We start from the raw sequence: 23803 nt of genomic DNA, 5'->3' as shown, positions 1-23803 counted from the left end.
GTTCAGAATATTTCAGTTCCAATTTAAAAATCTGAGCAAAATTAGTCTGTAATGATTATTCAAAGCCAGCAAATTGGTATGCCCACTTACTCCTTACAGAGACTATGTATTACATGAGTTGGGTTTAGAGAATTTGTGAACAGGACACTTATCTGAATTTGTGGCACAGTTGCTCATTACCTTAATCAAATTCCGACCTGGAGAGATTCTAAAGACACTCCACTGTGGATTCCCTGGAGCAGAGCTGGAGCAGATTGGCCAGAAGGAGTTGCCAGAAAACCGGATGCTAAACAAGTCACTGCTATTTCTGTGACAGGAAGGGGTCCTGCTCAATTGCTAATAGACACATCAAAACTGATTATCAGTGGTGCCCAGTCATATTTAGATAAGGATTTATAATAAAAATAAAAATGGGTTTACATGCTATTGCCTGCAGCATCTAACAGGCTTTCCTTTTCTAGTTTCTTATATCATTTTATTTTCTTTTCAATGATGGAAATTAATATTTTCCAGGAATTGCAAGTCCTTTTTAGCTGAAGTCATTGTCTCCATATCCCCAAGTCTTAGACTCTCACTGAGACCTTATTATATTTCCAGTTTGATCAGATGATAATCCATCGTCTAAACATTTTTCTTGAATCATAAATTTTAGGGAATCTATTCGTATTTCAGCCAGACTGGCTGGGGCCTTCCCAGAGCAGCAATGGGAACAAAGCAGTTATTCTGTTCTCAACAGCAAATATTGAACTGGATTTATCTGGCATATGAAAGTTTTAGGACACTACTGATGTAGAAATTTTCAAATTATGACCTTCTTTCTTGGCAAAGACATTTAACAAAAATGGAAGGGCATCTGTTGCTCTAGCCTACCCAGCATCCATTTATTCTTTTTTTTTTTTTTTTTTTAACATGCAAGCACTATTCTAAGCCCTTGAAATGAATATTCCTTCTGCACAAAATTTGCATTCCAGTGAGAAAAGAGACGAGACAGTTAATATATAAATCATAAGACTTTTAAAAAATTATTGTTCTTGCTTTGGATGCATGCAGCTTGCAGTATTGAATATGGTGTCTGGCCTCAGATTTCAATATGTACATAGAAAATGTTAATGAAAGTTAATTATTCAGATAAGTGTTGAAAGAAAGTTCCAGGAAGAAGGAATAGTCAGTCCAAAGCCCCTGATGGGAATGATCAAATAGAGAAAGAAACAGGATGATATATGAGAGAACCCTGCATACTGATGAAATCTTATGCATCCTTGAGTAGGTGAAAGAAGATGGAGTCTGGTGCACAAGTGGGGACAGGGAAAGTGTCCTGTGTGTGTCTGTAGCACTTTCAAGAAGCTCATAGTCTTTGTGACATAGAGACAGAAAAAGATTATTATAATTTTGTTTAATAAGTTTAAGGGTAAAGATAAACAGAAATAGAAGAATATTTAAGGACACTTAACGCTATCCAGACCAGGGTAATTGTACTGACATCTACTCACGGTGTGTTCCAAGGGCCAGCAACATCAGTATCACCTGGCAACTTGAGAAAAGGAAAAATCTTGAGTCCTGCTCAACACCAACTGAATCATTATTTGCCTTTTAACAAGATCCTAAGTTGGTACTTAAGAATGTTAAAGTTTAAGAAACCTACTAGGAGCAGTGGTGGTCCATTCCAGAGAGAAGGGGGAATGTGGTGGAAGAAGGAAAATGAGTATCACTTACTACCACCGACCCACATTTTTCTGACCTGTAAACTACCAAAAGTTCAGAGCAGCTGGAGAACAAAATAAAATCTGGGATTACCTTGGTAGGAAGTAATAGAGAGGAAAGGAGAGGAGGATTTGTGTGCTAATCTGGGTACGAGAAGCTACTGAGGGATTTGTCAAGTGGTGCGAGGTGATCAGAACTGGACATTAGCCAGATCTCTGAGGAAAGCCCTGAAATATAGCTTGGGCATGTTCCATTGCAAATGTAGAATCCTTAAAGTTAACTTAAAAGCTCATTTACTTTTCATTGTAAGTTTTATAAAAATTTAACACATATTTAGAAAAATATAACACTTCCACCAGTTTTTTGTATTATTTCTGTTTTTTCTTTGTTATTTTACATTTTAAAAAATATCATGCATTACTAACAATATTGTGGGCATTCTTTCCAAAGTGAAATAGCAAAAAATAGCATTTGATATCTAATTAAACATTTTAATATCTACAAAATGTTCTATCAGAGTGATGGACTATAATTAAACATAAAACTTTCAGTCACCATTCAGGTCAATTTGACTTTTTCATGAATATGATGAAAAATATTTGTGCAAAAAGAGCTTTTAGGTATCTCTGATTTCATTTTTCTGATGTTTCAATACATGATGAATTTTTAAAAACATTAATGTTAAATTCAAGACTTTTGGTATACATTTCCAAAATGCATTACAAAGTTTATTCCAATTATTCCAATTTCAAATATAATAAATAATTTTTATTTAAGTATCATACTCTACACAAACTCTTTTGTATAGTTGTACCCAAAATATTTAAGTATCTAATAATAGCTGTCTGTGATTAAGCTAAGTAGTTATCACATATCCCATATGGGCGTTCCTTATTAAGATCCAAAATGATAGATACAATGAAAGATGAAAATTTATATATTGAAGAAAAAGTACAAAAAGATAACACTTCTCCTCTATTTCTTAAATCATTCAGAAACTGCCCTAGGAACTGGTACTGTAATGCCAAGTAAGTGGAGTTTTTAAGAAGATATTTGAAAGAAGATGAAAATATGAAGTAATCTGATAGTCCAAAATATTAACTCATCATTATTAGCCTATTACATTATTCTTCTAGTTTTATCTTGATTTTGTATAATATATTTAAGATCTTTCTGAAAATTAATATTTAATGAGGCATGAATGTTCAGCATTCTGATTTGTCCCAAATAATGACATTGGATACAAGATTACATCTGTAATGTAGCAAAATTAGCCTGTATGCTTAGCTTACTAATTGTATAAGAACTTTTAAGTAACATATAGGATATATTTGTACTCTATTAAAGACTTCTGTAACATTTATGTAACAAAATAGATAACATTCTATACATTCTATATATTGATTTGAATAACTAACTTCAGGTAAAATATGCTGTTTAAAATGCACCATAAGCCTAATACATTAACAAATACATGCTACCTAAACACATGCAGAAAAAATTATATAGGATTTGTAAAAAAAAAAAAAAAAAAAATTCTGGTTCAACATTTATCCATATAAAGTAGAAACTAGGACAAGTCAAATCCACCAAAAACCTACACAGGTTAGATAGGGAAGAACTTTGATGGTAAGAAAGCAAACTTGGGTTATGGATATAAAAGTAATTCTATGAGGTATACATGTAAACTTGAGAATTGTCCATGTCCAAAAAATGCATTTTAAAAATGTCTCGGTGTTTGACAAAATAAAGATAATATCTAGAGTTCCCGTCGTGGCGCAGTGGTTAACGAATCTAACTAGGAACCATGAGGTTGCGGGTTCGGTCCCTGCCCTTGCTCAGTGGGTTAAGGATCCGGCGTTGCCATGAGCTGTGGTGTAGGTTGCAGACGCGGCTCGGATCCCGCGTTGCTGTGGCTCTGGCGTAGGCCGGTGGCTACAGCTCCAATTCGACCCCTAGCCTGGGAACCTCCATGTGCCGCGGGAGCGGCCCAAGAAATAGCACAAAGACAAAAAAAAAAAAAAAAAAAAAAAGATAATAGCTGAGAGTTAATTTTGATATATTTTAACAATGTTCACCTCATGGGCACAAGTAATTGATGAAAAAAGCTTAGAGAATGATAATTACCACATGAGGGTATGAGGAAAAATAGCTTTTCCCTTGGAAAATAATAACAGCAACTCAACTCTATATAATTCCTTTTCTTGCTTAAAGTGATTTAACCTGAATAACACTGGCCAAGGCATCAGAGAATTGGGATCAGGTTTCATATTTAGCAGTAATTTGAGTCAGTACATGGTAAGAAAGATTTGATTACCCTTACAATGTAATTAAATACTACAACTATTAACTTTATTTGACTCTAGTGCCATAGCTCAGCAGTCTGCTTGGAGAGACAAGATTTTTGTCCTGAAGCTGCAAAGGCATGAAAATATCCATAAAATTTTGAAATGTTCAATTGGAGGAACACGGTTGCTAGAAATTTTTTGTGGAAGAGAAACCGATGAGACTATCTAAACCTACCCCATAGAATGTCCACTCAGGCTGAATGACTTGGCCACTTAATTAAACACCTAATAAAATGTGTTTCTATATAGAAAAATAAACTTGGATATTTACCTCACATCATGTGCAAAAATTCAGCTTGGTCTAGGATTTAAATGAAAAATACAAAATTGACAAGTTTTAGTTAAAAATACAGGTTGATATTTCTCTAAACTTTGAGTAGGGAAGTAATTTTTACCATTATTAAATACATGCTAATCATAAAAGAAAATAAATTTAATAAAATAACCATCTAAAGATCTCCTAAGTAATGGAAAAATAAGTTATAAACTCATTAATGCTTGAAGACACTTGAAACACAATTGACAAATGGCTAGTATTGAGATTATAAAATAAGCACATACAGATAAAAAAGAAAGGGAAAAGGTCCCAACAGTAATGAGCAGGAGGTCTGAATAGGCACAAAAGAACAAGAGCATTGAACAAATGAAAATAAAAAGAGGTATCAAACATAACTTACTGATGAAGGACTGGCAAACATTTTAATATCTCACAACATCAAGTACTGGCAAAGATGTGCCCAATCAGGTTCTCATATAATTGCTTTTGGGAGGCAAATTATTTTTATAATATAAAGCCAAAATATCTCTCAAAATGATTAAACATCAAAAAATATAAGCTGGCAATTCTCTTCCTAGATATGTCTCCAGAGACTACTTTGTACATATGCATCAGAAGACATGCACAAGAATGTTCAGAGCAGCTAAAGGATCTGTGTAGAAATACACACACACTATTTATGCATATGTATATAAATATGTGTGTATATATATATATGGGCACATGTATATGCTACACTTAAATATATAGTACACACATGCAAATAAAACTATATATTTTCAAAATCATGAGAATAATCATAAATTCCAGCACAGTGACTCATATAGGTGTGGGAACCAAGCATAGAAATAGGGGAAGAGTACCTCTATAGAAATATTTTCTCAAGTATACTAGAGTCCATGCAGATGTTTATTTTATTATTGACTATATGGACTAGTTCTATAATATCCTCATATATTTATTCACATATACAAAATAAACTCTTGCATAAGAGTGTATCATGCAAAAACTAGAGCTTGTTTTCAGAAGGATTTTTTTTTATTTCAATCATCTTAACTGAAGCATTTTCTATTTTGCTTTCAGCTTGGTGATTTTCTGAATCAGATCCACAGGCTCCAGATATCTTTGGATGAACAGCAAGGAAGAAATGAAAACTTGGAAATTAAACTAAGGCGCTTACAAACCTGGTAGTTATTTCACAAAATGTGTCAAATTTAAGATTGGGATCTTAGATAAGGAAAACTTGAGGTCCTTTTTTCCTATTTTCTTAAATATCCATAATATATTACTTCTGTTAATGGGAAATATTAATGAAAGAAATTTACAGACATTCAATACTTAAATTTATGGGTTTCTTAGCTCATTATTTTTCCCCAATAAGCATTACATGTTTTGATAAAGATAATTTAAATATCACTTAAAAACAACTTTAGCTCTAAAGATATCAAATTTCTGAAAGGCAGAAGGAGCTTTCAAAATATATTTCACCTAGAACTGAAAGAGTTATAATGTCTGAAGGAAAATATAAGTTGTAAACTATACAGTTTGCTGGGTAGTAGACAAGAGAATCACTGTACATAAGAAAAAGTAATGGGTTAAATAACTGACAGACAAAAAACACACACATGCACAAGTCTGTGTGGTAGGCGTCACATGTGCGAAAAATTTTTTCACCCAGGGAGGAAACAAAAAATTTGGTATAATTTTTCCTACAAGGCAAAAGTAGGCAGAAATGTCAAATGATATGACTTGTGTTATAAGGAGACTGAAGGGAAGCAAGCTAAGATTTGTACTGCGATTTATATAAATACTCAGAAAAGTAGCATATCGCTTGTGATTGAAGTTAAGGAAAAGTAACAAGCACCTCAGAAACCAAGAGGGCTTTCAGCCTTTTTCTGGATAGATAGTTTGCAGTAAAGTCATAAAAAAGCCCACCAGCATTGGAGAGTAGTATCTTGGAATAAGTCAGGTAGAAATAAAGCTGTGGTTTCCTTTAAGTTGTATGAATAAAGCAAAGTGTCAAATTGTATGTAGAGGACTATATATAAGACCTTTTTATACAGTATAGTTTACTGCTTCACATTTAAGTTTAGTTTTCAATGTAAAGAAACTTACTTAAAAAAAAAAACACTATATATAATCTTACATAGCTCTTTCCAAATGAATTAGACTTGTCAACTTCAACTCAGTCAGTATCTCTCTGGTCTTCTTCCTTTCCCTGTTGCTAGGAAAAAGGAAAATTCACTAACAGTTAATAGAGCAAGCTTAATCTCACTGATAATCCGGCTTGCTTCATGTATAGGTGGCTGGGGTTACTCTTGCAGCTGCATTCCAGAGAAGTCTCTGGGGCCAGAAGGTCCAAATGACCTCACTCGTATATCTAATACCTCAGCTGGGGTGAGAAATGGCAGTTGCTTGGTGGGCCTCTTCCTTGTCCTTAGAAATCACTCCAGGGAATCCCATAATGCCTCTTCCTCCAGATTCTACTGATCAGAGCCTATGGCAGATCAGTAGGCCACACCAGATTCAAGAGGTGAGGAAACTGACCCCATGGCTTTATGGAAAGAACTGTGTATATATGTATATGTATAGGACATCCTAGAAGTTGTTGTCATCATCTTTGCAGACAAAGCAAATACAACAAATGCAGTAACTTCTCTCTCTCTCTTTTATTTTTTTCTTTTTAGGGCCGCACCCATGGTATGTGGAGATTCCCAGGCTAGAGGTCAAATTGGAGCTATAGCTGCCGGCCACAGCCACAGCCACAGCCACAGCACTGTGGAATCCAAGCAGCGTCTACGACTTCTACCAGAGTTCACGGCAATGTCAGGTCCCTGACCAACTGAGTGAGGCCAGGGATGGAACCCACATCCTCAGGGATACTAGTTGGATTCATTTCTGCTGCACCACAGCAGGAAATCCAAATGCAGTAACTTCTGATTAGACTTTCCTTCTAGCCACACTCCTCCAGCTAAATCAGAGGATAAGCTTTGCTATTTACTACTCTTGTGACCTTGAGCTTGTTACTTAGAGTAGAAGAATATAATGCCCCCTTAAAGACTGAATCAAATAATGTATCTTATAAACATTGACCTAGCACATGACATTAATAAATATGCAACAAATATTAATTTATTCATCTCACTCTACTTTTTAAGAGGCAATATCCTTCAGAGAAAATACATTTAGAAAGCATGCTTTCTGTGCCAAAAGGAAAATACACTCTAAAGAAATCTTGGAAATACCTCCCAGAAAAATTTTAAATTGTAATAATCCTTGCTGTTGCTTCAACCGCTTAAACCTGTAACCTGCTATTCGGCATATTTCTTATCTGTTTTGAAACATCTTGGTAAGATTATTCACATTTCTACTAGACAGCATTTTTTTAATAGTAATCCTGACATTACACACCTCAAACTACTGTATAATAGACTAAAAAAAGCTTAGGAACATAAGATTTGGATATAAAAAGATAGGCATTTACCAGTAAAATAAATGTCAGAAATGTTTCCCCTTTAAAAGTCATTAGCTGTCATTTTAAGGAATATTTAGAATGGTGCATATAGAAAACTCTCAGAATAAAATTTAAATATTTTCTTAAATTAGAATTAATACTTATAACCACAGTAATGAAGAAACCCTAATACTATTTTTAAAATACCCTTTGGCATTGATTATTCTATCAACCAGTTTCAAATATAAACATTTAAAAATAAAACTATAGGAGTTCCCGTCATGGCTGAGTGGTTAATGAGTCTGACTAGGAACCATGAGATTTCAGGTTCGATCCCTGGCCTCACTCAGTAGGTTCAGTATCCGGCGTTGCCGTGAGTTGTGGTGTAGGTCACAGATGCGGCTCAGATCTGGTATTGCTGTGGCTGTGGCATAGACCAGCGGCTACAGTTCCAATTCGACCCTTAGCCTGGGAACCTCCATGTGCCGTGGGTGCGGCCCTAGAAAAGACAAAATAAATAAACTAAAATAAAAATAAAACTATAGCAACACAAGCAAGCATAGTTTATATTGGAACAACCGAAAGAAATGATGTCACAATAGGAAAATTTTAGTACTGTATTACGAAGTGCCACTGATTTATGTAGTATGTGAAGTGACACAGAGAATGTAATTCCTGTTTCATGAAACTGCTCTTACAGAGGTTTATAAAAATATATGGAAGAAAGGAGTTAGCTGATTTTAAATCAGATTGTTGGAAATAAGATTATTGTCTCTATTTCCCAGGAGGAGCTGTTACACAGACTTTAAAGATGAGTGTTGAGCTAGCATATACTTTGTGCACATTTTCCTCCAAAATGCAGAGGCCTTCTGTGCCCCCCAGGACTAAATTCCTAGGGATAAAATTTTAGACTGATTGGTGGGGGGAGTGAAATAATCTGCAAGGCATTACGGCCTTAGTAAGAGGACTGCTGCCTTCACCATGGCTGAACTTTGGGCATGTTGTACCCAGTGCAGTGAAAAGCATGAGAATGTTTGTTTATTTATTTATTTTCTTTTTTTTTTCTTTTTAGGGCCACACCCACTGCATATGGAGGTTCCCAGGCTAGGGGTCGAATTGGAGCTGTGGCTGCTGGCCTACACCACAGCCACAGCAACACCCGGTTTGAACCACATCTGTGACCTACATCTCAGCTCATGGCAATGCTGAATTCACTGAGTAAGGCCAGGGATGGAACCTACATCCTCATAGGTACTAGTTGGGCCTGCTGAGCCACAATGGGAACTCCTAAGAATGCCTATTTCTAATCTTAGGACATTGTCATCTTGTTGGCATGATCCATTTCTAAAGAAGTATACATGATGTTTTTTCTCGTTATATATTGCTGTGAAGATAGTCATATTTCTGAAATCACCTCCAAGTATCTGATTTCTATATCTTAAAATGAAGGCTGGATTTTATATTCATTTGGGGACACAATGAATGAAGGAACATTTGAGAATTGCTACTCTCATTGACGATCTGCTGATTAAAAGAGAGTAATTTTTAGAGATATGCTTGTATATCTAGATGCACTATTTCCACCAAAAAAAAACAAAAACAAAAACACAACAAAGACTTATTCAAAAGCAAACTCCACCAGACCAATATAGTTATTTTCTGCAATAGAAGCTTGGCATGTTTAACTAGGAAACAATTTCTATTTTGAATGTAATATTGCTCTTATTTGAACATCTCATCTTTGAATGTATTCTATGGGGAAATATACTCCTGTGTCCAACTTGAACCATAATTATTGGAGTGTGGTATCAATCTTTGGCAACAAGTAATGGGAAAGAGATTTGTCCTATTCAATAGCTACATTGATGACTTGGATGAAGAAACAGAGAAACAGCAAATATATAATTCTATATTATTTTGTATTCAAAGTGGAAATAAAAGGAGTTCCCACTGTGGCACAGTAGGTTAAGAACCCAACTGCACTGGCTCAGGTGCTGTGGAGGCATAGATTTCCAGGCATGATCCCAGCCCTGTGCAGTGGGTTAAAGGATCTGGCATTGTCACCGCTATGGCAAAGATGACAGCTGTGTCTTGGATTCAGTCCCCTGACCTGGGAACTTTCATATGCAGTGGTGCGGCCTTAAAAAATAAAAGCAGCCAAAAAAAAAAAAAATGTTTCTAAAGAGAATGTAACTAGGAAAAGGTTTAAAGAAGTCACATAATACAGCATGACGATACAAGAAAGGGCTGCTGAAATACAAATGTAATATTAACATTGGACCTCATTCCCATCCCACCTCCCACAAGGTACTAGGCCACATCTTACCTGCTTTGTGAGATGGAATCACCACTTTACAGATGAGAAATAGTGGCTTCAATGAGGACATGATTTACTTAAGTGACAGATGCATGTCTGTGAATTGGAGAAGACCTTTCACTTTAGACCTGCCAGAATTATATAGAGGAGAGGGTTTGGAAGCTGTCTTACGTGCATGAGACATTCAAGCAATTCATTTGATCTTTTGTGGTCTGTTTTCTCACCTGTTAAATGGAATTAACAATGCATGTTTAATTATGAGCTTGCAGCCATAATTTAGTGTATGCTAATTATGCCATTTTTAAGAAAGCCGAAATGTTTTATGAGGCTTAAGTTAAAGATAGATTAAATAAAGATGAGAACTACACCAATAAATTTTATTATTGGGCAGGATTTCACTAATATTTTTTAAAATTAATCCATTTAATGTATTTTTCAAAAACATTTAAATCTGACCATACTTCTCACTTCTGGTCACCATAAATAAATATGAGGATCTCATGACGAATGACAGTGATGAGTAGGTTTCAGAATATTTCCTATAAAAAGGTGGTAGAAGGAATTAAGGTTCTATAACTTTTAACAGTTATTCCAATTTGACTGTTACCATCAAGCAAATTAAATTTTGTTCAGAAAAAGATACTGTGCCATCCTCAGTAGCAAGAAGTGACTAAGTAGGAGAATATGAATCAAAACTAAGATTTTTACATTAAACTATAATTCAGGATAAAGAGATAATAAAGACCTGTAAATTGGAATTTTGTGACTGAACATTTGACTATACTTTTAGATGATTAATTTAGTTACATGAAATCAGATGATATCAGTTCTCTTTAACTTGCTTTTGGGTCTATTCTCTGTGAATGATTTGATATTAACAGAATATTATGGTTGAATGGAAATACAGCTTTTATACATAGGTCTTTAATTAAGTTCATTTCTCTAGGTATGAAATATATCTGGGGGCTAAATTCTCTGAAATTAAATGTGGCATCTAAGAAGTGACTGCTTTAGTAAAACTGTAAAACTTACTACTTTGATACTTTAATAGTTATTGCTATTCCCTATTCCTAGGGGTATGATAGGACTAAGTTTTCCAGAATCTGAACTCACTATTTGGAAAAGAAAAAAAAAAAAAAAGAGAGAGAGAGACTCTAAAATAGTCACATGTATTCATATATTCCAATTCCCCAACTTTGAGCCTAGATACTGTACAGATGTTAGTAACAAAAAATCTAATTTCTGAAAATGTAAAAATGGCAAGACATGATTGACCCTTGAACAACTCTGGGTTTAATCCATGTATAATTTATCTTGTATCCATGATTCATAGAGACCTGACAAACCTACCACCAACTGTATGGCACTGTATTGTATACTACTGAAAAATATCTTTGTACAAGTGGACTTACACAGTTCAAACCCAAGTTATTCAAGAATCAGCTGTCCTTACTTCACATTAAAAGTCAGAATGTGAATTTCAGGGGACTTGAGTAACTTAGTGATTCCAGTTATAAGATGGTGTTTTATTTCACTAATAGCACCAAAGGGGCAGTAGTTACTACAAGTATTTGGGAACTGGGAGATAGTTCTTAACAGATGTTTACTGTGGCCAAGTAACTTAGTGCCTTTTTATTCCAGAAATTCACTAGAGCTTTCCAATAATTATGAAATAATATTTAACAGCAGGAATTTCAGAATTGAAAAGCAGAAATGCTTTCATATTGCCATGTACATTCCCTGCTGCCAAGATTCACCAAGGATAGGACTGTTCTTAGTGTACCTTGTGCTGAGATATCAATAGCTATGACCTGCAGTTCCCATCATGGCTCAGTGGAAACAATTCTGACTAGCAACGATGAGGACACAGGTTCTATCCCAGGCCTCGCTCAGTGGGTTAGGGATCTGGTGTTGCCTAAGCTGTGGTGTAGGTCACAGGCTTGGATCTGGCATTGCTGTGGCTGTAGCGCAGACCAGTGGCTACAGTTCTGATTCAACCCCTAGCCAGGAAACCTCCATATGCTGCAGGTGCAACCCTAAAAAAAAAAAAAACCTGTGACCTGATAGTTGGGCAATGCTGTCAAATGCCCCAACCTCAGAGATTGGGAGAGATCTAGAGAGGAAGTATGCATAACACTGACTCTGATAAGAATATGTTATTCTATTGACACTTAACCAATGTGAGAAACTTTTATAGGAATCCATTGAGAACAATAGTGAACCCTTTAACTGAAGAAGGATTACGAATTCCTTGTGTATGAAATTCTTGTGTTTTAAAAATTCAAACTTTGTAATAACTAAAAAAAAGCATAAAATTAAATAATATGCCTCAATTTAACTAAATTCTATTTGGGGATGACAGTGGCATTTGTGATGACACCTATAAAATGATCTTGAAAACACTAAAAAATACATTTTATACTTTTTCCTCATTACAACATAATGGAGTTAAGATATTGAACATAGTGAATAAGTTCATTAGCCCTCTAAGTTTATTTAAATTAGAAAAACAAATAAATCTTAAAATATAACTACATAAATTTTTAAAAATTAAAACATAAGTATATTTTAAATAAATAAAAGTAAATGGTGAAAGTATTATAAGAAAATGTGAGTCATTTGGGGAAGATCTTTTTACAGAAATACAAATGCCAAAAGCTATAAATTATGACATTTGATTTCATGAAATTTTAAATTTTACTTTAATCAAAGGCTCATTCTCCAGACAACTACTTTTAAGTATGTCAAGTGCTTTTCCTGCTACTTATCCTCATGTTTCTGTGTTATATTCTTTTCCTACTATTTCTATATTATCTCTTGAGAACTCATTACTGGATGAAGATTTAACTCTTATACCACCACAACCTCAACCACTCTTTATCCATCTCAGCACGCTGATACAGTTTATGCCAAAAATTGGGTCAAATAGAGTTACATATTTCAGGAGAATGTTAAGTTTGTTTACTGCAGAGCCCAATGGTATAGTATAATAAACTGTTATGTCTGCTCCTGTTCCTTTTCTAAGCATGTAATCATTGCCTAGTTTTATTTACTGGTGTAATTTCAATGCACCAGTTTAATTTTTTTTTCTTCAGATTACCTTTATTACTCAATAATTTAATTTCAAGTGAACGGTGATATCTGCCAAATGAATAGAGAGTGATTTCTATTTAGACACAGCTCTATCATTTTGGAATTTCCATTTCCTAACCTTCCTAAATTCCTTGTCTTTATCTTTTCTGTTTAATTACCTACTTATAGTATATCATACTTTAATAAAAATGAGGTTATCAAGATAAACTTTTCAAGCCTTAAATTTAAGCTTGTTTTTGATTCTCTTTTTATATATCGTCTTTATTTTTATGGATACATTGTCCTTTTAGACCTTTCTGAAGATAATAGGCAAAGACTTATTTTTATTTTCCTTTTCCTTGCTTCCTCTCGATTGCATTTTTCTTACTTGCTGGTTTTAACCTCTGCTGGTCTCAGGTTTCTAGCCTCACACAGGATTAGTGGATGCCTTCAGGTGATTCTCTGCTTTCTCTGGGGCTCTCATCTCTTGCTTCCTATATTTCCAGGCTTGTTTTCTTTAGTGGGATTTAAGAGTTGGTTTTTTTTTTTTTTTTTCTATTCAGAAGCTCTGGGCTTAATTCTTTAGCCTCCCTGTTAGCCTTAGAATTCACAAATGTCTTAGAAAAACTGGCCTTCAAGTTTAGCATTTGTCTTTCCAGCCCCTGTGGTTCCTAAGAGTATTGCTTGTTTTCTCCTCCATCACAGCCACCCAGCAGCCATTCTCTGCCAGAGTCAACCATCAGAACTGGCAGATTCTCCAGGAAAGTAAAATAATAAAAAGCAGAGAAAAGGGTCTGGAGGAGGAGGAGGGCAGGCACAGGGCAGGGCCAAGGACCAGCACTGGTCTGCTCTGATCACCATCTTCCATTTTCCCAAATTCACTCTTATGCCTCTTTTATATAGAACATAAATGTATGTTACTTTAAGTCAATGTTTCATCCTGTACAAAAGGGTTTAAAATATTAACAAAAATGTCATAAATAAATTAGTATGCTCTCCTTTCTTTATTGCTTTTGCATGCTTGATGTTGTCTATGCATTCTCTGTTTTCCTATCGGAATTATTCTGTGCAGTACTGCTTTATGTTTTATCCTCTATCCTTGGTTTGGGAGTTATATATCTTGATTTTATTTCTACTAAGAGTCATTTAACTTATTTTTAAAATCTTGAAAATCTTAAATATGTCTCTGTAGTTAAAGGAATAAGATTATACTTTAAATAACCTATATGAAGAATTATTTCTTAATATTTGCCTTTGTTCTTCCTGCCCTTCTAGAAATTACATGAGTGGAAATACATAAATTGTAGATGTAAATTCATGGTTTTATTAAATAATTTTATTTAACCTGACTTTCAGTTTGTAACTGTTATGCTTTACATTTAAATTGATGACAAATCTTTTTTGTTTTTTTTGGCCACACTCATGGCATGTGAAAGTTCCCAGGCCAGGGATCGAACCTGTGTCAAAGTTGTGACCTGCTGTGGCAATGGTGGATTCTTAACTCACTTCACCACAGCGGAACTTCCAATGATTAATCATTTTTGATACTCTGCTGCTGAATCCCTAAATTTATGTCATTTTTCAGGTGATTGAGGTCTATTTGTGTGTAATAGACATTTCTTTGAGTACTCTTTCATTTCCCATCCAGCTAAATGAGATCATATTTCATATACATTTAAACTTAGAAGCTCATGTTCTCAATTCGTATTTATTAATTTATTTAGCATAAGCATAGATTAGACTTAGATTAGTATTTTGTTGACCAGATTTTTAAACTGATTTTGATATTTGTATATTTTAAATGGAAGCCTATTTAAATATTTTTATTTGAACTCATAATTAGTTTAAAGTTCAGTTGACTTTTCTCCATTGTATATTCCTGTCTCATTTGCCGTAGATTAGTTGACAATAGGTGCGTGGGTTTATCTCTGGGCTTTCTATTCTGTTCCACTGATCTATATCTTTTCAATAAGTAGTGCAAGTAAAACTGGACAGCTACATGTGAAAGAATGAAATTAGAACATTTTCTAACATCAAAAACAAAAGCTCAAAATGGATTAAAGACCAAAACATAAGGCCAAATACTATTAAAACTCTTAGAGGAAAACATAGGCAGAACACTCTTTGACAAGAATCTTAGCAATATCTTTTTGGATCCACCTCCTAATGAAAATAATAAGAGTAAACAAATGAGATCTAATTAAACTTAAAAGCTTTTCCACAGCAAAGGTCACCATTTTAAAAAAAATGAAAAAACAACTCATCCAATGAAAGAAGATGTTTGCAAACAAAGCAGCTAACAAGGGACTAATCTCCAAAATATATAAATATCTCATGAAGTTCTGCATCAGAAAAACAACCCAATCAAAATATGGGCAGAAGGTTTAAATAGACATTTCTCCAAAGAAGACAGACAGATGTGAAAAATATACATGAAAAAGATACTCAACATCATTAATTATTGAAGAAATTCAAATAAAAACTACAATGAGGTTTCACCTCACAGAAGTCAGAATGGCCATCATCAAAAATTCTACAAACAATAAATGCTGGAGAGGGTATGGAGAAAAACATTGTTGGTGGGAATGTAAATTGGTACAACATTTATGGAGGACAGTATGGTGGTTCCTGAAAAAACTAAAAATAGAACCACCACATGATCCAGTAATCCCACTCCTGGGCATACATCTGGAGAAAACCATAATTCAAAAATATACATTCACCTCAATGTTCATTGTGACACTATTTATGATAGCCAAGGCATGAAAGGCACCTAAGTTCCATCAACAGAGTAATGGATAAAGAAGATGTGGTACATATACACAACAGAATATTACTCAGCCATAAAAAGGAATGAAATAATCCCATTTGCAGCGACATGGATGCACCTTAACTAGAAAAGATCATACTAAGTGAAGTTAGAGAAAGAGAAATATATGAGATCATTAATATGTGGAATCTAGTAAAAATGATATAGGAAATTCCCTTGTGCCACAGCAAGTTAATAATCCAGCATTGCCACAGCTGTGGCACAGCTTTGATCCCTGGCCCAGGAACTTATACATGCCAAAGGTGCAGTCAAAAAAAAAATAATATCCAAAAATTTATATGGAACCACAAAAGACCCAGAATTGCCAAAGCAATTTTGAAGAACAAAAACCAAGCAGGAGGCATAACTCTCCCAGACTCCAGGCAATACCACAAAGCCACAGTCATCACGACAGTGTGGTACTGGTACCAAAACAGACAGACCAACCAATAGAACAGAATAGAGAACCCAGACACCTATGGTCAATTAATCTTTGACAAAGGAGGCAAGAACATAAAATGGGAAAAATACAGTCTATTCAGCAAGTATTGCTGGAAAACCTGGACAGCTGCAGAACACAACCTCACACCGTGCACAAAAGTAAACTCAAAATGGCTTAAAGACTTAAATATAAAATAAGACACCATCAAACTCCTGGAAGAGAACATAGGCAAAATAATCTCTGACATCAACCTTACAAATGTTTTCTCAGGTCAGTCTCCCAAGGCAATAGAAATAAAAGCAAAAATAACCAATGGGACCTAATCAAACTGAAAAGCTTTTGCACAGCAAAGGAAACCAAAAAGAAAACAAAAAGACAACTTATAGAATGGGAGAAAATAGTTTCAAATGATGCAACTGACAAGGGCTTAATCTCTAAAATATACAAGCAATTTATACAACTCAACAACAAAAAAGCCAATAATCCAATGGAAAAATGAGCAAAAGACCTGAACAGACATTTCTCCAAGGAAGATATACAGATGCCAACAAGCACATGAAAAAATGCTCACCATCCCTGATTATTAGAGAAATGCACATCAAAAGTACTGTGAGGTACCACCTCACACCAGTCAGAATGGCCATCATTAATAAGTCCACAAAGAACAAATGCTGGAGGGGATGTGGAGAAAAGGGAACTCTCCTGCACTGTTGGTAGGAATGTAAGCTGGTACAACCACTACAGAGAACAGTGTGGAGATACCTTAGAAGTCTATACATAGAACTACCTTATGACCCAACAATTCCACTCTTGGGCAAACAAATTCCACTCTTGGGCAGACAAAACTTTCCTTTAAAAATACACATATACCTGCATGTTCATTGCAGCACTATTCACTATAGCCAAGACATGGAAACAACCCAAATGTCCATCGACAGATGATTGGGTTAGGAAGATGTGGTATATATACACAATAGAATACTACTCAGCCATAAAAAAAGAAAACAATGCCATTTGCAGCAACATGGTTGGATCTAGAGATTCTCATACTGAGTAAAGTAAGTCAGAAAGAGAAAGACAAATACCATATGATATCAGTTATATCTGGAATCTAATATATAGCACAAATGAATCTTTCCACAGTAAAGAAAATCATGGACTTGGAGAATAAACTTGTGGTTGCCAAGGGGGAGGGGGAGGGAGTGGGATGGATTAGAAACTTGGGATTAATAGATGTAGACTCTTGCCTTTGGAATGGATTATCAATGAGATCCTGCTGTGTAGCACTGGGAACTATGTCTAGTCACTTATGATGGAGCATGATAATATGAAAAAAAAAGAATGTATACATGTATGAGTAACTGGGTCACCATGCTGTACAATAGAAAAAAAAATTGTATTGGGGAAATTAAAAAAAAATAATAATAATACAAAATAATCATAGAAACAGACTCAAAGATTTTGAAACTAAACTTACAGTTACTAAAGGGGAAGTGTGTGGGGGTTGGGGAAATAAATTAGGAATTTAGGATTAACATATACACACTGCTATATATAAAATATATAACTAAAAAGGACTTGCTGCATAGCACAGGGAAATCTCAAAACTTTGTGATGACCTAGATGGGAAAAGAATCTGCAAGAGAGTGGATATATGTATGTGTATAATTGATTCACTTCACACCTAAAGCTAACACAACATTGTTAAGTCAACTATACTCCAATAAAATTAAAGAAATAAAAGTTAGTTGACATTTAGTTTTAAAGTTTAATAGCAAGTGCCAGATCAAAATATTAGTTATTGACCTCTTTATTTTGCTTCCTGACTCAGTACTATGGTATACAGATTTCAGTAATTTTGTCCAAGAATGATAAACTGCTACTGTTGATTTTGTACATGAAGAAAAACTTGAATTGCATATAATTCTATGTTCATAAAATGTTGCCATCAGTCAACAGTGTTCTGTTTTGGTGATGTTGAAATAATATTAGTCATCAATGTACTGTTTGCCTCTTAAATGTATACTTTTTTTTCTACAAAATTATTAGTCTTATTCTTTGAATGTGAACAGAAACTCTTCCAAGGTAAATGTATAGTTAATAAGTCAGATGTAATTGTGAAGAGTACATTTAATCTGTACACTAAAGCCTTTAAATTTCAGTCAATGCAATATTATGAGGTGTTTTTTTTCAGTTTTATTTCCTCCTCTTGATCATCAATTATTCCTTCAGCAATATCAATATATGTTTTCTCTGCTGTTTCATTTTTCATCATATCAATTATTTTCTCTCCAAGAATTTTAAACTCTTAGCTATGTTTTTTCTTTGAATTCTGAGAGCTTTTCAAGTTTCTTAAATTTTCATTGCTGCTGGTACTCTGCATTCAAAACAATTTTAAAATCGGTTATACAAATTTCCTTTTATCTATCTCTTATGTTACATTTTCTTTCATTTTAGTCATTAATTAAACATAGCTTCTCCTTTTAATGTATCATGTCTCCATCATAAAGGCCATTTCACATTACATTATGTAGGAGATGTTTCATAGAATTAAACACACATAGAATTTTAAAACTTGGAGTTCCTGTCATGGCACAGTGGTTAACAAATCCAACTAGAAACCATAAGGTTTCAGGTTCGATCCCTGGCCTTGATCAGTGGGTTAAGGATCTGGTGTTGCCGTGAGCTGTGGTGTAGGTCACAGACTCAGCTCAGATCCTGCATTGCTGTGGCTCTGCTGTAGGCCAGCGCCTACAGCTTCAATTAGACCCCTAGCCTGGGAACCTCCATATGTCACAGGTGCGGCCTTAGAAAAGACAAAAAAAAAAAAAAAGAATTTCAAAACTTAAGTTTTCTTTGAACATTTATTTTATTCTGCTTCTCACAATACTATTTTAAAATTTTCCTTTTTTGATAAAATTTTTCTTCTAAAAAATGTTCTTGCTGATTTTTTTCTCTTGTTAGAGTACTTTCTTAATTTTTCTTGTATGAGGAAATATTTATTCAGGTCAAATTACCCACATTATTATCAATTCATTTTCTAAAAGTTTTGTAGCATTGATAAAATGTGATCCTAATGGAATAGAGAAAACATTGCTACCTCAAACTTATCACATAATAACAGTTACCTTGACAATTTAGACAGTTATAGGACGCAGAGTAAGAATAAAATTTGTTCCAGCTGTTGATTTTTAAGCAATAAGATCTTTAGCAATTTTTTAGCCCCCCCACTAGACATATTTGAAGTGTTCTGGCACCTTCCTATTAAAATACCTATTACACATTGAAAAATCTTAAAACATTTCAGCGGCACTGGGAAATAGTGCAGTGTAATATGGGGTGTGGAGAGAACACAAGGATTCTGTCTGGAAGAGGTAGCACCTGAGTGCCCAACTCAACTCCCACCTGAGTCTTTGGTTTCTTTCTCTATAGTTCTGTCTCATATGTATCTCAACTTATTCTGCTGCTTTCTGCCCTACTTTTAATTTTTCTTTACACTTTCTTTCAGAAGAGTGTGCCTCATTTTATTTGGCAGCCCTTTATCGCCAAATGCATGGCTGCCACTTCCCACCTTTGCTCTCTTTCCTTTTCTGCCAAAGTGATTCTCTCCTATTTTGACAGGATCTCTTGGCAAGGGAGAAAAAGAATAGGAACTACTTTAGCATATACATACAGCATAAATAGTTGACTTCAGACCCCATTTTTTCAAGCTTTTCTGATTGGCCCTGATTGTGGTATGTTATACTGTTGTATAATAACCCCAGTTGGTACTTGGAGTTTTTTATAGCCATGACTGTATAAAGGTTATGCAAAGACAGTTAACTGCTGACATGTTTTTTCAATGGTTTATGGTCTAGAATTGTACTTTGGTTACTGAAGTTCAATTAAATATTACTTGGAATTTAATACAGTGTATTGTCAATCCCAAATAATAATAAAACACTGTAATAAATTATCTTAAGAACAAATACAGCAATGTGTTTAATGTACTGCTTAATCTCTTATTTCTATGACTTTTCCTGTGGATTCTATAGTGGATTAGATCAGCAGATTAACATTACTAAAGAATATTAAGAGTTCTTTGAAAAGAAGCTGACCAGAAAAATATCTATTATCTCTCCTCCTCATTTTTAGCATTAAAAATTGGAGTTTCAAATCACACTGTGCAACAGAAATAAATGAGAGCCAGGTATGATCTGCATTTAAAAAGAAAAATTTCTGAAATTAACTATGTGTTTTATTTAGCCTAACATATCCAACATTATCAACTTATAATAAATATAAAAAATGAGATAAACAAATGGAAAATATTCCATAATCATGTATCAGAAGAATTAGTATTGTTAAAAGGTTTATACTACCCTAAGCAATCTACAGATTCAATGTAATTGCTATCAAAAATTGCAGTAGCATTTTTTCACAGAAATATACAAAAACACCTAAAATTTGAATGGAACCACAAAAGACCTCAAACAGACAAAATAACCTTAAGAAAGAAGAACAATGGTGGAGGATTCATACTCCCTGATTTTAACACTCTCTGACATAAACTACAGCAACATCTTCTCAGATCCACCTCTCTGAGTGTTGACAATAAAAAGAAAAATAAACAAATGGGACCTACTCAAACTTCAAAGTTTCTGCACAGCAAAGGAAACCCTAAACAACACAAAAAGACAACCCACAGAATGGGAGAAAATCTTTGCAAGTGAAACGACTGACAAGGGATTAATCTCCAAAATTTATAAACACCTCCTACCACTCAATACCAAAAAAAAGCAACCCCATCAAAAAATGGGCAGAAGATCTAAACAGACAGTTCTCCAAAGAAGACATACAGATGGCCGAGAAACACATGAAAAGATGTTCAACATCACTCATTATTAGAGAGATGCAAATCAAAACCACAATGAGGTACCACCTTACACCAGCCAGAATGGCCATCATCCAAAAGTCTACAAACAATAAGTGCTGGAGAGGGTGTGGAGGAAAAGGAACCCTAGGACACTGTTGGTGGGATTGTAAATTGGTGCAACCACTGTGGAAAACAGGATGGAGATGCCTCAGAAAACTAAAAATAGTTGATCCAGCAATCCCACTCCTGGGCATCTATCCAGAGAAAACCACGACTCGCAAAGACACATGTACTCCAATGCTCCAATGTTCATTGCAGCACTATTTGCAATAGCCAAGACATGGAAACAACCTAAATGTCCATCGACAGAGGAGTGGATCAAGAAAAAGTGGTACATATACACAATGGAATATCACTCAGCCATCAAAAAGAATGAAATACCAGCATTTTTAGCAACATGGATGGACCTAGAAACTATCGTGCTAAGTGAAGTCAGCCATACAATGAGACACCAACATCAAATGCTTTCACTGACGTGTAGAATCTGAAAAAAGGACAGACGGAACTTCTTTGCAGAAGAGATGCTGACTCACAGACATTGAAAACCTTATGGTCTCTGGAGGAGACAGTTTGGGGGTGGGGGGATGTGCTTGGGCTGTGGGATGGAAATCCTGTGAAATCAGATTGTTATGATCATTATACAACTACAGATGTGATAAATTCATTTGAGTAATAAAAAAATGAAAAAAAAAATAAAAGCTTTGTGTACTGACATAAAAATAAAAATAAACTATATTACAGAGTTATAGTAAGCAAGACATTATGGTTTTGACATAAAAACACACACATAGATCAAAAAAACTGAATAGAGAGCCCAGAAATACACCTCCACATATAAGGTCAATTAATTTACAACAAAGAAGCCAAGAATATACAATGGGGAAAGGACAGTCTCTTCAATAGATGGTGTTGGGGAAGCTGGAAAGTCACATGCAAAAGAATGAAATTGGACCACTATCTTACACCATCCAAAAAAATTAACTCAAAATTATTGAAAGACTTGAATATAAGATCTGAAACCAACCACCCAGAAGAAAACACAGGCTCCGTCACATTGGTCTTGGCAATGATTTTTGGATCTGACACCAAAAGCAAAGGCAACAAAAACAAAATAAACAAATGAGACAGCATCAAACTAAAAAGCTTTATCAACAAAAAAAAGACCTCCAAATGGGGGAGGATATTTGCAAATCACTAATCTGTTAAGAGGCAATAACCAAAACATAAAACTCAATAGCAAAAAAACACAGACAATCCAGTTAAAAATGGGCAGAGAATCTGAATAGACATTTTTTTTTGCCAAAGAATGTATGCAAATAGCCAACAGGTTCATGAAAAAATATTCAGCATCACTAACCATCAGGGGCATGCACATCAAAATCACAATGAGTTATCACCTTATACCAGTTAGAGCGGCTATGATCAAAAAGACAAGAACTTCCAAATGCCAGCAAGGATGTGGAGAAATGGGAACACTGTTCACTGTTGGTAGGGATGTAAATTGGTACAACCGCTATAGAGAGTAATATAGGGTTCCTCAAAAAATTAAAAAATGGAACTACCAAATGATCCAGCAATTCTACTTCTTGTTATTTATCTGAAGACAATGAAAACTAACTCGAGAAAATATGTGGACCCAGTGTTTATTGTGGCATTATTTTCAATAGCCAAAGCATGGATACAGCCTGTGTCCATCAAAAAATGAATGAATAATGAAAATATGGTATATATAAATATACAATGAAATGTTATATAGCCATACAAATAAAATCTTGCCATTTGAGACAATATGGATGGACTTTGAGGGCATTATGCTAAGTGACATAAATCAGAGAAAGACAAATACCATATAATCTCATTTGAATATGAATCTTATCAAAAACAAATTAAGTTCACAGATACAGAGGACAGATTCGTGGTTGCCAGAAGCAAAATGTGAGGGGGTGGCTCAAATGGGTGAAAGGGGTCAAAATTATACAAACTTCCAGTTATAAATGTCATAGGGATGTCATGTGCAGCATGATGACTATAATTAATACTGTATTACATATTTAAAGTGGCTAAGAGAGTAGATCTTAAAAATTCTCATTAAGGGAGTTCCCGTCGTGGCTCAGTGGTTAACGAATCCGACTAGGAACCATGAGGTTGCGGGTTCAATCCCTGGCCTTGCTCAGTGGGTTAAGGATCTGGCATTGCTGGGAGCTGTGGTGTAGGTCACATACGGGGCTTGGATCCTGCATTGCCGTGGCTCTGGTGTAGGCTGGTGGCTACAGCTCCAATGAGACCCCTAACCTGAGAACCTCCACATGCCGTGGGGGCGGCCCTAGAAAAGAAAAAAGAAAAAAAAAATTCTCATTAAAAAAAATCATCTTTGTGGTGATGGATGTTATCTAGACTTATTGGGGTAATCATTTATAATATATACAAATATTGGAGTTCCTGTCGTGGCTCAATGGTTAATGAATCCG

At 34.8% G+C, this 23803-nt stretch overlaps 1 protein-coding gene across 4 annotated transcripts in view; it reads left to right on the top strand.

Annotated features, from left to right (window-relative positions):
* Positions 1–23803, top strand: part of CCDC102B (coiled-coil domain containing 102B) — a 281228-nt gene that overhangs the window by 237745 nt on the left and 19680 nt on the right. For 2 of the 4 annotated variants that reach the window (XM_085018144.1, XM_085018160.1), the window contains one exon: positions 5410–5513. In XM_085018144.1, the coding sequence (XP_084874270.1) occupies positions 5410–5513 (104 nt within the window). Of the gene's footprint in view, positions 1–5409; positions 8494–23803 lie in introns of those variants that run through there. The other 2 variants (XM_085018153.1, XM_021099354.2) reach the window with 1 other exon arrangement.

Source organism: Sus scrofa, chromosome 1 (assembly GCF_054392235.1).
Source record: "Sus scrofa isolate SSC_HxYL_T2T_F1_AM1 chromosome 1, Sscrofa_HxYL_maternal_Yorkshire_Landrace_v2.0, whole genome shotgun sequence".
In the NCBI taxonomy this organism is placed as follows: Eukaryota; Metazoa; Chordata; class Mammalia; order Artiodactyla; family Suidae; genus Sus; species Sus scrofa.
This window is presented reverse-complemented; position numbering and strand designations above follow the sequence as displayed.